The 16,712-nt window shown below is 45.3% G+C and overlaps 1 protein-coding gene across 12 annotated transcripts in view; it reads right to left on the reverse strand.

Annotated features, from left to right (window-relative positions):
- PHLDB1 (pleckstrin homology like domain family B member 1) overlaps positions 1 to 16,712 on the reverse strand; it is a 142,625-nt gene that overhangs the window by 39,980 nt on the left and 85,933 nt on the right. For 8 of the 12 annotated variants that reach the window (XM_033917615.1, XM_033917616.1, XM_033917618.1 and 5 more), the window contains 5 exons: positions 13,607 to 13,744; positions 8,158 to 8,286; positions 6,627 to 6,782; positions 4,643 to 4,753; positions 1,657 to 1,746 (listed from right to left, as the gene is read on the reverse strand). In XM_033917615.1, coding sequence (XP_033773506.1) covers positions 1,657 to 1,746; positions 4,643 to 4,753; positions 6,627 to 6,782; positions 8,158 to 8,286; positions 13,607 to 13,744 — 624 coding nt within the window. The remainder of the gene's footprint in view (positions 1 to 1,656; positions 1,747 to 4,642; positions 4,754 to 6,626; positions 6,783 to 8,157; positions 8,287 to 13,606; positions 13,745 to 16,712) is intronic. The other 4 variants (XM_033917619.1, XM_033917620.1, XM_033917622.1 and 1 more) reach the window with 1 other exon arrangement.

The following is a 16,712-nucleotide window of genomic DNA, read 5'->3' on the forward strand; positions in this document are numbered from 1 at the left end:
TAGGCTCAGCACATACACAGTCAGACCTGGTGATTTCCAGGTTCAGCATATACACAGCCAGGCCCAGCGACTCACAGACTCTGCCATGATTTCAGAACTATTCTGGGGCAGGATTCCCTTAGATCTGGTTAGAGCGGCTCCTCCTGCCTGCCTTGTTATACTGTAAATGGTAAAGCTCCATGCAACCTATTATGGTATAAGTGCTTATTGCATTACTATGTACAAGAAGTTGTAATTGGTTTGTAATTGACATATCACTCTTTATAACAGAATATAAATGGAATGTTTGGTCTTAAAAAAATATTTAAACAAAAGATGGAAAAACCATGGCCACACCTTACATACCAAATTTACCCCCTCTTCTATGAAACCACGCTTGCGGTTTTTAGCGCAGAGAGCCGCGCTGAATGGCCTGCACTGCTCCCAACACTCATAGAAACTCAATGAGCGTTGGGATTGGAAACTGGGCTTCATGGACCTTCGGTCTGTCCCAGTATGGCAACGCTTATGGTCTTATGTTCAACCCTCCCGTGTCATTCTTTAGTATCTATCTCAACCTCAGTCCTTCTACACCAGCTTTCTTCAATGCAAGGCTTGAGGGTCAGTGGCTGGGCCCATTCATACTCTGATTCTTATGTGAGTCAAATATAGGATAATGAACACTGTGACATCACTGGTGAGGCTGGTTCATAGGCATTGGTGGAATGAGGAGGCTTTATGACATCACAATCTCAGCTCTGAAATGTTGCTACTCTTTGGGTTTCTGCCAGGTACTTGGGACCTGTTTAGCAGTCACATCACCAGGAGTTACAGTTACAGTCTCTGGTCCCCTCTCACATAACTGCTTGGCTGTAGATTTGCGACAATATTCTTACTAGCGCTAGGTGGTATAAATTGCCTCAGTCCTACGCATCATGAGCACCATCATAGACAAAGAGAAGATACTTGGAAAAACCTTTACAGGGAATTTCAGAGGGCCTGACAGACAAAACAATTTAACTGAGCAGGAGAGGGTTCTACACCAATATTCAGTGGTACTTAACCAGGCAGTTTTTCTGGATATTGACTTTGACTGCCCCAGCACAATCCGGAAAATGCCAGAACAGTCCGGCGGCAGAGCTGGGGCTCACCCAGAAGTTATACGGGTACCAGCAACGTTTAGCGCTCAATATTGGCTGTACCCATATAAATTTTTGGGTGCTGCCAATGACCCAGCTATTCTGTGCTGGTGCCCGGAAATGGCCTGGCACTGAATACCAAGGTCTGATCCAGGGGTGGGGGACGAGGGCTGCAATCCAGTCGGGTTTTCAGGATTTCCCCAACAAATATGAATGAGATCTATTTGCATGCACTGTCTCCATTGTATGCAAATAGATCTCATGCATATTCATTGGGGGGACATTCTGAAATCCGACTGGGTTGCGGCCCTTGCTCCCCACCCCTCAATTTAACCAGTGGCAGTCAACATTTTAAAAAATGCACACTGCTGCCAGCTGAATATTGACTCGAGAATTCTTTAAAACCCTTCAAAGACATTAGGACCACAGAGAAATGCGATCATGTAGGACATGCGTGCACTTCCAGTTGTCAAGCTCTCATCTCAGCACTTTACTGAGACCCTCCTGGCTCTGGGCTTCTCATTGGACACTTAGTTACCTCTTTCAAAGCTGATGAGGATTTGGGGAAGGGTTTCCCACCAGTGACTGTGTGATATTGCCTCTCTACGACCAGAAGTTTCTCTTTCTCCTGCAGAAGAAAAGAGGAAGAAAGATTAAGGCTAGGATGCAGTAGAGGAGTGAAAAGATATCACATTAGAACAGGGATGAGGACAGCATAATGAGATAAAAGTCCTGAGTTGGGGGTGGGAGGAAGACTTGTCCAGTATAGAATGCAGACCTAGCATTAGAGGACAGATTAAGAGTGAAAGGGCGGTGGAAGCACTTACAGAGGGCAATTCTATTCAGGTCACCAAATTTGGGCTCTATAAAATGCAGGGCACTCAGAGTGAATGCTATAAACTATACAGCTCCCCCCCTCCCGATTCGCAGTATCCCCAATTGCGAATTCGGTTATTCGCAATTTTTTTTTTCCTTGATTTTTAATTGAGAAACGCTGCCCCGGGGGGGGTCTAGCGGCGACGCGGCTTCCTGCGGCTCCTGCCCCGTGCAGAGCCATGTGAACCCATGCTGCAAGTTCCCGTGGTCTCATGAGACCACAACGGGAGTTTCCATTGTAGTCTCGCGAGACCACGGGAACTCACAGCACGGCTTTGCACAGGGCAGGAACGTTGGAAGATTGCTCCTGCCCCGTGTCGCCACTAGACCCCCCTAGGTAAGGTCAGGGACGCAGGAGGGAGGTGGGGGTGGGTCAGAGCCGGCCCAAAAAATTATTCGCGATTTTCCCTATTCGGGGGCCGGCTCTGCCCCTAACCCCCACAAATATTGAGGGTCTGCTGTAATCTGGGTGCCCAGATGGTGTTATTTAAACTTATTATACTCCTCACTGACTGGTAGAATGTACATATCAAACCATAAAATTAAATAAACACATACAATAAAATACAAATTGATCTCCAATTAATGATAGGAAAGAAACATAAAACATAAAGACAAGAGGAAGGGAAAGGAAAGAAGGGAGGGGGCAGGAAAGGAGAAGGGACAACAGACATACATGAGGTGGGCTGCGGGGTTTAGCTTCCAGAAGCCTCAAAGATCAATCAGTGTGGCCGTATGCCTTATTAAACTACCAGGTTTTCAGGTCAGACTTAAAATTCTTAAAGGATAGATTGCTGTGAAGAGGGAGTGGAAGATTATTCCAAATAGAATGTAAGTTGGATTTGGGTGTCAACATTTAGGGACTATCACTGACACCATGTAAAAGGCAGGCATAAATGTTATGCGTGAATATTGCACTTTGACCCGTATCTTACAGTATTCTCTAAGTTACGTGCCTAAGTGAGGGGCCCACACATGCTCCACCCACATGTACACTTGCTTTGCAGTTGCGCACTAAGGACAAGAGGTCATGGACTGAAGCTGAGGGGGGACAAGCTCAGGACAAATGCCAGGAAGTTCTGCTTCACACAGCGAGTGGTGGACACCTGGAACGCTTTCCCGGTGGAGATTGCTGCGGAACCCACCGTTCTAGGATTTAAGGGCAAGTTAGATGCACATCTCCTAGAAAGGCGCATAGAGGGATACGGGTGACTAAGTTTTCGCCAGGTTACGCCTGGCTGGGCCTCCGCGGGAGCGGATCATCGGACTTGATGGACCCAGGGTCTGATCCGGAGATGGCAGTTCTTATGTTAAGCCTGCAGAATATCATTTAGCAGCCAATCAACACTTACACTCGTGACCGTAACCTTTCACGCTACGCGGCTAGAATTGATGCCAGCTCAATGCTGGCGTTAAGGTCTAGCGCGGGCGGCAATTTAGCACGCGCTATTCCGCACGTTAAAGCCCTAACGCGGCTTAGTAAAAAGGAGCCCTTAGTATTCTAGAATCTTAGCACGCCAATGGTGCTTACACGTAGACGCTAAAGATCATAGAATTAGGGAGATGGTTTAATATTGTCAGTGGTATACAGTTAATAAATTACATAAAACATCAATGTAACAATAAAATTCATCATCTCATATAAACAAACAGATAAATAAATTGTGCAAACAGGTAACACATAGCGTTAATTTTAAAGACAGTTAAGGCATATTATTTTAAGCTGGCCTTCTCTTTATGATTGTTCGACTGGACTTCAGGGTCATGTGCACTGCTCTGGCAGTAATAGTTTTTACCTTGTGTGGCCGTTGTGATCTTTTCTATTTTTTTTTTTTTTTCCAAATTTTTATTCATTTTCAAAATTACATAAAGTGTAAGTACATATTCAATCAGATAATCAATGCAAATTTCACTTTCATTCTATCTTTGGTTAATTACATAACTTCTTACCCCTCCCCCTCCCATCCCTCCCTACCACATAACTAATAATTATATAAATACACATCAGTACCACAATCCCCACCCTACCCTTTTAAACTGATATATTTAAGGGAAACGTATCCAGTTAAATCTTTTCTATTTTTTAATGGAATTCCTGTCTTTTTTTTTTTAATGATTTGTAGACAAGCTTTTTGTAAACCGCTTTGATCTTTTGTTAACTAAGCGGTATATAAAGCATTTTAATAAACAAACATTACCACATAAATAAAAATATGACTCAATGAACAAAACAGAAAAACAATTTTAAACAATGGTCTGGATAGGACTGTGGGAGGCAGATTTTGATGGCATGTAGAGACTTACTTGACAGGACATGGTCTTAGGACCCCCTATGCCTGGAGTAAACACTCTGTATAGAACAATATGGTCAAGCATAAGTAGAGAATAGGAGAAGGACCTAATACTCCAGGGACCAGCACAAGGAGGGCAAGCCATGGGGCACTGATGATGGCACAGGGCCTGACCTAACATGGTAAGTACATAGGCCCAGAAGGCTTGCCAATGGTGGGCAGGATTCAGTATCTGGGTGTAGACTTTGGGCAACTTCAGGTGGGGCAGAGAACCTAGGTCCCGCAGAAGGGTGGTGGGCAGGCTGTGGAAAGGAAGCAAATTTGTGAGAGGGGGAGCATCAGTTTATAACACGGTACCTTCTGAAGCAACTGTAAGATGGTGCTCTTCTCTCTGGCCAGACGTTCCGATTCCTGCATCGTCTGCAGATGTATCTGGTTGATTTGACACTCCAATGCTTGAACTCGTTCCTTAAATAAAGACATTTGATTAATGTGAGCCTCAGATGAGCTTCAGGAGCAGCAGATCTAGAAAGAAACCTCTCAACCTACACATCTTCTGGCTAAGTGCATCCTCTGTTTTGAAATCCTATTGGAAGTTGAAGTTCAGGGATCATGATGTAAAACTTTGAAGGGGGAAGACTCAGGAACATTGTCGGGAAGTATATTTTCCATTCAAGGAGTAATGGATATCTGGAATGTCTTTCTGGTGGAGGGTGCAATTTAAAAATAGTAACCGGAACTCAAAAAAGTGTCGGGAAAAACTCAGAAGATTCAAGGTGGATTGAAAGGTAACACATTCATAACCAGAAATGGTGCGATTGCATTCTGTTTCCAAAAAGGGAATTTGGGGGATAACCTGCACAGAGCAGCTGATGCAGCCCTAGACAGCAGTGATGGCTGCAGCAGTGTTCAAAGAAATGGTGCCGTGATCATTGGCCGCCTTGAAAAGCAGCATTGTTTGTATGTCAATCATGCGATGATGCTGTTTACAGAATCATGGGCACGTTGAAAGTAGGTGCCAGGCTTTTACAGGCCTACATGTCCGGGGCCTACTTTCAATGAGAATCGTGTCCATAGAGGTGCCTACTGGTGCCTACATCCACTTCTGGCATAAACCATGCCTACTTTTGACGTAGGCGCCAGTAGACACCTTCATGGATGGGAGATGGCCGCCGTTCTTTATAGGCACCTCCAGGCACCTACATTTTTTTTCTAACGTGTTTTTGATTGGTTTTAAATGATGTGGTCAATTACCACACTGTTTATCACCACTTAAAACAATTAAGTTACAGCGTTGTTACGAGAATCAGGGCCGAAATGTCTATCAATTGTGGATTTTTGCCACGACTGGGACAGACATGAGAAGAGGGTCGAGGTCGACTGGAAGACATGGGCAAGGGAGGTGTTGTGTTCAATTGCATTAGGAAATTTTAGATGCACTTCAATCAAAAGGAGAGAAATCTCAAATGGGTACACTGGATGAAACTATTTTGGTCTTTATTTACTATCACTTACTTTAGGTAAATTCCAAAATACTACTAGCCCCCACCCTCATCTCAGACTCATACCAATCACTGAGTGGAAACCAGAACTTAAAACTGTAGACAGTACCAGGTTCTCAATATTATTTCACAATTATTTGGGGCTGGGCATACTGGCAGAACGTCCACAGAACAGATTTTCATAGTGCAATGGCAGGAGATGGGTAATAGAATGAGTGGTGAGTTTTATGGAGGATGAAGGATGTGCCACTCCCGAGGCAAACAGGGATCTGAGGCACTGTGCTGGAGACACGGGAAGAGATACACAGAGATGAGAAAGAACCAAACGAGGTAACCTGCATGAAGCAGAAGGTACAACCATAGCCACTTTACTGGGCAGGCGAGATGGGCCATGCTGGTCTTTCTCTGTCATTATTTACAGTGTTACTATGAGTCAGAGAAGAGTTTCTCCCAGCACATGAGAATAAAACCCTGCCGTGCCTCCTGGTCCGGATCCAGGCAAGGTACCAGGACTGAAGTGTCAGCCAAACCTTCCTCCTCCTTTCAAGCCCACTGATTGCACCCAGGAACCAGCACGGTGGCTTCTCCTGAATTCTCCACAGCAGAGGGTATAATGTTGCCCATAACCTGGATTTCTAGGATGCTAAGCACAGGGTCGTTCTGAGGCTGGGCAGTGGGCGGTGCTAGGGGACAAGCTGCACAGGGCATGATTCTGGCTCTGGACGCTCTTGACTAAGCCAGCCACCATGGCACAGAGAGGGAGCATCCTAACTCCTGCTATTGGGGGTCACAGTGTGTCTGCTGCTTCCTTGCATCTTTATCCCTTTCACCTTCCTCACCTTCCTCTTGGTAATACTCCGATGATACTCTGCCTTGCTCTGTAGGATTTGTTGGTTCACAGTCTCTCGCTCCTCCTCTAGGCGAGACTCTTTCTCCAGCTGTTGGAACTCCAGGTCTTCAAACAGCTTGGTCTCTGTCTCCAGGGCCTCCATCTCCTTCAGCAAGGAAAACACATTATTTAGAACGCCCCTGAAATGCCTCCAGATCCCACCCACAGCGCCATCCAGCTTAGCTTCAGCAGCAATAATTAAAAAAAACAAGACAGAACAGACAAAACTGTGGAAGTTTCCGGATGTGGAACCAGTAAAAATGAAACACTAAAGCCAGCATCGGGCCCCAGGAAGGATTCCACCCGCATAAGATGGAACAGAACCCATACACCAGTGCTTCTCAAACTCTGATCCAACCTGACCCCATCTGAACCACTGAAAACAGCAGGTCTCCACTTCCCAGCAGGGAATGGTGAGTGGTAACAGTGGCAGCAGTCACCTCAGGGCCTGTATGAAAGTTTGCATCGTTGGATCCTACCATTCTAAATGAGTTTCCTGCCTATCAGGAACCTTACTCAGGAAAGGCCGTGGCCTGTGAATGTTCACCGACGCACAGGCCCCATCCTGGTTACCACTACTTGCACAGATCCAAAGAGAGCAAGAATAACTCTGTTTCTTTGACCCCACCTATTGATATGATCCCATTTGGGGTCCTGGCCCATGGTTTGGGACCTTCTATCATAAACCTTGGAGAATGAGAGAGGGGGAGCAAGAGGGTCAGAGGCGTGAACCTAGAGAATTCAGAAACCACTCCTTTTTCATCACATCAATTGTGAGATGAGCAATAACAGAGCTTGGAAAAGCTGGGTCCTGCCCCACTCCTACAGTACCAAAGCAGATATAGAACCAATAGGAAAAGCTTGGTTCTCCTCATCCTTACCATAATGGATATTACTAGATCCTGTCCAGAATCACGTGGACGGGATGGGTCCTCATCTTCCCATGCAAACCGAGCAAGCTGTGCCTAGAGAAAGCCCGAAAGCACAGGGGGAGGCTGGGCCCGCCTCCTCCCTTTTCCAACTAATGGGTTTGACAAGAGCCCAAATCCAGAACCACACAAAGAAGCTGGGCCCTTCCTGACCTTGTAGCAGAACCCAACACCTTAGAAATGCAGTTTGCAGTCTGCTGTCCCCTTGACAAGAGCTGGAGGGGTGGAAACTCAAGCACAAACATTTTCAGTAAAGGGGAAATTAGAAAGCGACAAGAGATAGTTAAGAATAAGTTGCAGACAGAGTTATAGGCCCAAGTTAGTGGCAGACCACTGCAAAGTCACTCCATTATACCCTGCCCCTCCTGCTGTTCCTCTCTCTACCCGGCGCAGTGTCTACTCTGTTCACACTGCACTCTTACCCATAATCCTTCTGCTCTTGCCTGAGAGAAGCTGTGATCCTTTGCAGTGTACAGAGGCAGGAGGTGGTGAGGTGAAGGGGTGTGTTTGAGGGTATTGGGGATGCTGGAGAACCAATCGGGTGGCACTGACCCTTTTCAGCTGGTCCTGTAACTGCTCCCTCATAGACTCGGGGCAGTTGTGCAACTGTTTCTTCAGCTCGCTGTAATGCGACTCCAACCTCTCTAGCTCCTTCCTCTCCGCATCAACCTTTGCCCTTTCCTGAATATGAGGAAACATTTAAAAAAAAACAAAAAAAAAAAACAAAACAAAACTTCTCAAATCCATGCCATGCAAAAGCCAGAGAATTAGAAAAGTGACTCAGCCAGAGAAAATAAGGGTTCAGAGGCTCCTCAAAGTCTGAGGAAGTTCAATATAACAGAGTCATGTCTCGTTATAAAACGTGTAGCTTCCATTCTCGTGGTCCTCACCCTTGCTCCTTCCCCTAGTGCAGGGGTAGGCAATTCTGGTCCTCGAGAGCCGGAGCCAGGTCAGGTTTTCAGGATATCCACAATGAATATGTATGAGATGGATTTGATTGTATTGCCTCCTTGAGATGCAAATCTATCTCATGCATATTTATTGTGGTTATCCTGAAAACTTGACCTGGCTCTGAAGGACCGGAATTGCTTACCCCTGCCCTAGTGCAAGGGTTCTCAACCCAATCCTTGGGACACACACAGCCAATCAGGTTTTCTAGAGCAGTGGTTCCCAACCCTATCCTGGAGGACCACCAGCCACTCAGGTTTTCAGGATAGCCCTAATGAATATGTATGAAATAGATTTGCATGTAATGAAGATGATAAAAATGCAGATCTGCCCCATGCATATTCATTAGAGCTATCCCGAACACCCGACTGGCTTGTGGTCCTCCAGGACAGGGTTGGGGACCACTGTTCTAGAGGCCTACCATGAAAATGCATGAGAGAGATTTGCACAGAATGGAGGTGGTACATGCAAATCTCTCTCATGCATATTCATTTTGGACAAGGTTACCATATTTTGCGTTGAAAAATCCCAAATGCATGGCCACACCCTGTTCCGTCCCCAGCCCTGCCTTGTTCAGCCCCAGTCCCATCCCTATCCCATTCTGCCCCCAGAAAGTTTTGTCTTTTCGTTCCTGACCTCCAGGCCGAGTCCGAGGGCCTCTGAACATGCATGGACGCAAGTGACCATCATCCACGCATTCTCAGAGGCCCTCCAGACGTGGACAAAGCTTTCCAAAACCTGGATAAAATGCTGGGTTTTGGAAAGTCCATCCAGGCACCCAGATAGTCCTCTACAAAAGAGGACATGTATGGGTTTTCACGGATGTCTGGTAACCCTAATTATAGATAACCTGAAAACCCAATTGGCTAAGTATGTCCTAATGACTGGGTGGAGAACCCCTATACTAGGGAAAAGAGCAAGCACGGGGACCATGAAAACGGAAGCTCCAGGTTTTATAATAAGACACGACGCCATTATGTTGGATTTCCTCAGACCCGTGAGGAGCCTCCAATCCCTGACCTGGTGAATCAATGGTGTGCCATAGGCTCTCTACTTCCTGGTGAGTTAGGGAGCAACCTCAGATGCTCTTCCTCTCCTAAATAATCAGGAAACACCTTTCTGGTTGGTGGTGGTGCATGGAACAACCATCTTCTGACCTTGTCTCCCAAGCTGTCTAGTTGCTGTTGGGTAAAGTTGGTTGGGCCATACTCTTTTCTGTTGCCCATGAGGAGCAGCCTCAGACGTCGTGCCTCCTCTAGATAACTGGGGAGCAATATAAAGCTCTGCCCTTCTCCTAGGAAGTGAGTAAGAAGCTTAAAGCTCCAGTTAATGGGGGTAAATCAACTTCCTGATCATAAACACTTGACTTCTGAAAGGACGACAGGTTTAGTCTGATTAATAACAAATCAAGTCATCCTCATCTTATTTCAGAGACAAATACATCTCAGCAAACGTTACAAACCACAAGAGGTAAACAGAAAGCCCTAGGTATATACTCTGTGTATGTGCTTTTAACCTCTTGTACATTGCCAAGGGCAAAAATGTTTGTTGATAATGCAACAAATAAAATATGAAACTAGATAAAATATTCCTAATTAAAATATCAAAAGCTTCGACCATGACTGCACATAGAGAGAATGTGAACAGACGAAGACCGTTTCACCAGTCCTTTCTCCCACAGAGGGCCAGCTATGTACAGTAATTTTTTATATTTAAGATTTTTTTTTTATTTTGCTTTTCTCTGGCTGAGCACTTGGTTAGGAAACAACATAGACATCTAGATATATTCACAAGGTTACAGAAGAGCAAGGCTTCTTGGCTAAGCAGTACAGAAGGCCCTGCTTAGCAGGTGTGCCTGGGCCACGTGTTACAGAGGACACTGGGCCATGCAGAGCTGCTGAACATTAGATTTTAGGGGGAATGGTATTCCCATGGTTAGAGTTAGTGCAGTTAGAAAAGCTTTATTAATCAGTGCAGAGCATGAGAGGTGGGTTTTGTTTGTACTCTGTGCCTACTGTGGCAAAAATCTCAGGTTCCAAGAACAGTTGTTTGCTTTTACGATGTTCACTTGGGAAGTTGCGAGTCTGGTGGAAGAAAAGTCAAGTATAGTACTCCCCCGAAATTTGCAGGGGCTCTGTTCCAGGAGCACCCGTGAATTTAAAAAAAACGCAAATGCGGTTTAGGAGCAGATTGGAGGCAGGAGAGAGCTGCAGGAGCGGTGGCGAGTGCGGGATCGTTCTTAGTATTTTTGACCACCTCTTCCGGCAACTAAAGTCAGGCTACACCAATCAGGAGCTGCTTTGACACACTATCTGGCACGTGAAAGCAGCTCCTGATTGGTCTAGCCTGACTTTAGTTCCCAGAAGAGGCGGTCAGAAAATATCGCAAAAGACTGAGTCCGCGATTTGCGAATTCGCAGGGGTATACTGTACTGCTCTTTGATGTGGTTGATGTACTCACAGTGAAAGCACACACACAACACAAGTGTTGGGATTAGTTCAGGCTTAAAACCTGATTACTGGGGAAACAAGGGAGTTGCACCTAAGTGTAAAGGGAGCAAGAGACAGAAACACCTATCTAGTTAAGGAATCACATTGCCATGGTCTCTATGCTTCTTTCAAGGATGAATTTGAAGAGGAAGAATCCCTCCTCTCCCTCAAATACATCCCAGATAAAATCACAAGGCCTCGAATGAGGCAAAAAAATGTCTTCCAATTAGGGGACAACTGATTGCACTCTAAGTACCTGAGGAAAGGAGAACTATCTTCAAAAACCATTTACTGTACTTGCATATAGGGCTATTTACCTGTCTGAACACTGCCACCTGCAGGAGGGATGGGCAAAGTACAGCCATATTATTCTATAACATGTCTGTACTTTTATCCCTGCTGAGGCCAGGGAATGCTTAGGGTTACCAGATGTCGGTGAAAACCTGGACATGTCCTCTTTTTAGAGGACTATCCGGGTGCCCGGAGGTATTTCCAAAACCTGGCAATTTGGAAGGTCCCTGAGCTCTGGGTCGCATCTGGAAGGCCTCTGTACACGAGAGGATGGTGAAATGATAATGTCACATGCATGCGCATGACATCATAGCGTTAATGTCTGTGTAGGCTCCGATGCCCTCCAGATGCAACCCCGAGCTCAGGGAAGGGAACACGAGGTTCATGTGGGAGTGGGGCTGCGGCCGGAACAGGGCGGGACCAGGAGTCCTCTTTTTTTTTTAAGAGGAAATCCGGTAACCCTAGGAAGGCTACACTGTCCATAGTTTTGTACTCTCAAAATTACAATGGTGTTTGGAAGTAGACAAAGTACCAGTAGAAAAAGCAAAGGTCTGCGGGCACTTTTCCCTGGACAGTTCCCATAGGGGAAGCATGCATGCACTTCTCCTTTAAGAACTGCCTACAGGGTTGTGCACTACTTTAGAAATCACAATGTAGTAGAAGTGAGCCAAATAAAGGACAATGAAGCCATTGTGACATCACTGAAGAGGCTGGCTCTTAAGGCATTGGTCAGCTGTTATCCCCCACATTAACAGCACCCTTTTTTAGTTGGAGTGGGCCAAACAAACCAAGTTTAAGTGAAGTTGTGCTCTTCATTAGGTATCATGAGCTGTTCTGCATCCCTTTTCATGTGTCTCATTTCAATAACATGTGTTGCAATAAAAATAATCCTGCATTAAGCTATGCTATTGTCAAATAATGCAAGTTATTGCCAGTTAACATGACAAATATTGCACATTATTGCCCTAGAACAAGCTAGCAAACAGACTCCTTAGACCAGTGGTTCCCAACCCTGTCCTGGAGAACCCCCAGGCCAATCGGGTTTTCAGGCTAGCCCTAATGAATATGCATGAGAGAGATTTGCATATAATGGAAGTGACAGGCATGCAAATCTGCTCTATGCATATTCATTAGGGCTATCCTGAAAACCCAATTGGCCTGGTGGTCCTCCAGGACAGGGTTGGGAACCACTGCCTTAGACTGTAAGTCTTCTTGGCCATGGGAATCCTATTGCACTTGTACATCACTTGCCCTGACTCTGAATTTAGAAAGCTGAGTAATTATACCCCGAATACACTGCACACTATTTATCGTAGACTCCTAATACACTGGGGAAGATGCAGGGAGTGGGGGGGAAGAAAAATCACTAAATTGTTAACACTAAACTATGAAAACATGTCCCACTAGCATCACAGTTTGTTTCAATGTATAAGAATCAGTTCAGGAAAATAAAACACAAAGTCAGATAGGTAACATTTCTTTTTCCATTACGACTGTGCGCCGGTTCAACTTTCAAAACCTAAGCATCCCTTCCATCTTCTTCCTCATTTCTCACAGGTACCACAAGATTCTCTGGCACATCCAACTGAAGCCTTCCTGGATTTCGGCCGACGACGGTCCCTGGCAGCTGCTTTAACAGGTGAGAAGAGAAAGGAACAGGACGGCAGGAGACGGGAGCGGCAGCTTAGCCCCATGTGGGCTTTGGTGGTCCACGGCTCCTCCCACTTTATTTATTTTGGATTCTGCTTATTTGGAGTCAGGCCCACTCGGTCAATGGCAGCAGCACTGGTGAACGACAGGACTGGAGGTGGTTTTAGGGTTAGCAGACGTTTGGATTTCACCGGACGCGTCCTCCTTTTCGAGGACCTGTCCAGGGGTCTAGACAGCTTTTCAAAACCCGGCACTTTGACCGGGTTTTGAAAAGCTTCCTGTAAAATTGCGTCAGGAGGAGGCATCCGCGCATGCGCAGACGCAACACGATGACATCACTGGCATGCGTGTGTGCCCTCTGGGGGCGTGGCCATGGGTCCAGATTTCCCTTCGGGGAAAATCTGGTAACCCTAGGTGGTTTTACATCTTCACTTTAAACTTAGGCCCTGACAAAAAAAGGAGCAGGAGAAGTTGATGGGGCAGGGACAGATAAGGAGGAAGCAGAATCGGCAGCAGTGCCGAGAAGGAAGCTACAGCATCTCACTCATCACCCCAGATCAGACATGCCCTTGTGTGTCCCTGTCCTGCATCTGTAAGGTGCTCCCTAGTGACCAAAATGGTACCTTGTCCCTTTCCTTTTGTGCTCTGAACTCCAGACTGTTGAGCTGTTCCTGTAACTGCTCCACAATCTTCTGCTCTTGTTGCAGTTGTGTGATCTCGGCCTCCCGCTCGCCCTGCAGAAGAGCGCGTTCCATCTCCATCTACAAAACACACACCCATAGGGTCACCACCAGGGCCAGGAGCCATGCTCCACCCAGCCAACCCCACACACATCAGTTTCAGGACTCTTTTGGCATCACTGCTCGACACTGTTGTCAAAATAACACACTTTGCCTGCTACTAGTAGAGATCAGCAGAGCACATCTTATGTCCCTATAATTTGACAAAAGGGTAGAAAAAGCATGCCAAAAGGTCATAGATTTATGGAACAATGTGAAGTTTCTGTCTTTAAGTGGAAGGAACATTTCATCTTATTTTCTGAACATTTATGATGTGCAGATCTCCGACTTCCCAAGTATCGTACTTGAGAAATAAGTATTGAGAGGGGGTAAAGGGATGTTGACTGCCCTTTTACCCCCTTCTCCCTCCCCCCTCCCAACCCCAAGGATGGTCCTGCTGATTAATTTTATCTTACTTTGGGGGGCTCCTGTCCAACTTCCTGTCAGTTTGGGGATGGAGTCACACACATCTCCCTTGTTTATGTGCAATTTATTTTGAAAAGCACCAGACGGGTATCCTCATATTTTGCTTCCAAAATGTGTCAATGGGAACAATTTCTAAGTTATTTATTTTTCATTTGCCGTCATTGCGTCTTTCTCTGCACACCTGTGAGAAGAATCCCATTTAGTCACCCCCTCACCTCATGATTTCATAAATGGACTTAAATTTCCAAAAACATCAGTCTTGGGGTTTTCTATGCAGGTGTACATGGTCACATTTTTGGGGGACATTTTCATTATAATTAGAAAAGATGGTTTCCAGACACCACCAATTCTTTAAAAAAGTTGCTAGATACAACAGTAACCAGCCTAAATCCTTTTGATCAATTTTTGTGCCTTTGAAGAATGTGTTCTGGAATTCAAGAGGAACCACCTGCATTTTATGTATTTATTTAATATTTTTGACATTTATAAACTGCAGCTGTGAGTGACTCGGTGTGGTATACATCTAAAACCCACCCAATTAAAAAAAACATTAACACACTAACTCCCCTCTTTTACTAATGCATAGCGTGGGTTTTAGCGGCGGTAACTGCACAGATGCTCAAAGAATTCTTCTGAGCGTCGGAGCAGTTACCACCGCTGCTGGCATTAAAACCCACGCTATGCATTAGCAAAATAGGGGAGGGGGGGAAATGCGAGTGTACAGCTTAAAGGGAAAATATTTTTACAAATTGGAGCTTGATAATGCAGAAATCGAACATTTCGGAAGCTAAAATGATAAATTTTTATTTATTTGTTTCAATATATATATTCCACTCTATCGTCCTGGCGGAGTACAACACTACATGCACCATTTTAATCACATACCACATTACTAGACAGACAAAAATCAACACAAATCATTATAAAATGAAAATTAAATTGCAATCAAAATATTACTCTCCTTTTCCTATCAACATCTTACTATTCCCACTTCCTATATTTTCCCAGGCCTCATTTTACGGTACTGGCAGATTCTTCAAGTGTACATAGTTTTTCAGAATTTACCTTTTTTTCAGTTCATCTTATTTATCAGCCGGTTCAGGTGGGCATTATCCAGATTGGAAATTTACGGTCCAAGTTCAATCCTAGAGAGCCACATTGTCAGGATATCCCTCCTGAAAGTGCAAGAGAGTGATTTGCGGGCTTATTGCCTTCACGATATGCGATTCACTCTCATGCATAATCAGGAGGGATATCCAGAAAATCGGGCCTGTGTCGGTCATCCACCACTGCCGCTCAGAAACAGATTGCAATTCTGCTGAAGTTATTTATATATTTATCTGCTACTGTAAACTGGAGACTAAAATACCAGCATTTATACATGTTCTCAGCAGCTAAAACTAGGTACCACCTTATAAAATTACACCCCCCCCTAATTCTACACCCAGAACGACTCACTTTTTAGGATCCTATATTTAGAAACCTAATGAGACAAGTATCCTAAATTTAGCAACTCAGCCCTGGTAAGCTTTCAAATGATTCCGTTTGAGATCCTGTCTCCTCAAGTTAGATTCCTAAACCTTTTGAAAATTGACCTCTTGAGAAGCTGCTGGGAATAGGAGCTGGTGGTTGGGCTTTCTTTATGAAACTCAGAGAGAAGATAACATCATGCTTTCTCTCTTATGAGGGGGGTCAAGTGGGAGGATATATGGGATGCTGCTCATTCTGATTTGGCACAGAACAGGCTTGCAGACAAAGACACAATGAAGCAAAATGGGTGATTATGTTATATGTGGTATATTCATTCTAAAAGATCACAGTTGCTTTGCCACATTCAACTGGAGTGGTTCGGTGTCCAGAGGGCATCTTCTGAACTAACTAGTTTCTTGAGGCAAGAGAGAAGGTAAGAGTCATCTTTGTCAGATATCACCAGCCTCTGTTTTTGCTGGTTTAGCTAGACCTCTGGGTAGGAATCACCCTGTTTCTCCTATGAGGTACTGCCCGACATCTATCCTGATCTACTTTTCCTCAGTGGTGTAGCTATTGGTGGGCCTAAGCTTACTCATTTTGGTTTCAGGCCCACCTGGTAGCTGGGGGGGGGGGAGGAATCCCCATGCACCACCAGCTAAAATCTTCTGATACCTCTCCTTCCTACCTACTTTTAAACTTCAGATCTTCAGATCTTTACAGGCAGCAAGAAGTTTGACTGCTCAGTCCAGCTTCACAACCTTCCTTCTGACGTACTCTCCTATGAGGAAACAGGAAGTTACATCAGAAGGCCACAGAGCCAGCAAGCATGCTGCTCTCTTCAGGGGAAGATCTGCTCTCTAAAAGATAAGCGGGGGGAGGGCTTCAGATACCAGAGTGCTGAGGGGAGGGAACCATATTGCCCGGGCAGGAGAGGAAGAGATTTGCCCACCTAACTTGGGTAGCTGGCTACACCCCTGTTTCTTCTATGGCACATAATCATGGGAGTATCATCCAGTTTCCTCTATGGTGTATTATTCCAGGAGTACTACCCAAA

The sequence above is a fragment of the Geotrypetes seraphini genome, chromosome 13 (assembly GCF_902459505.1).
Source record: "Geotrypetes seraphini chromosome 13, aGeoSer1.1, whole genome shotgun sequence".
Classification (NCBI taxonomy): domain Eukaryota; kingdom Metazoa; phylum Chordata; class Amphibia; order Gymnophiona; family Dermophiidae; genus Geotrypetes; species Geotrypetes seraphini.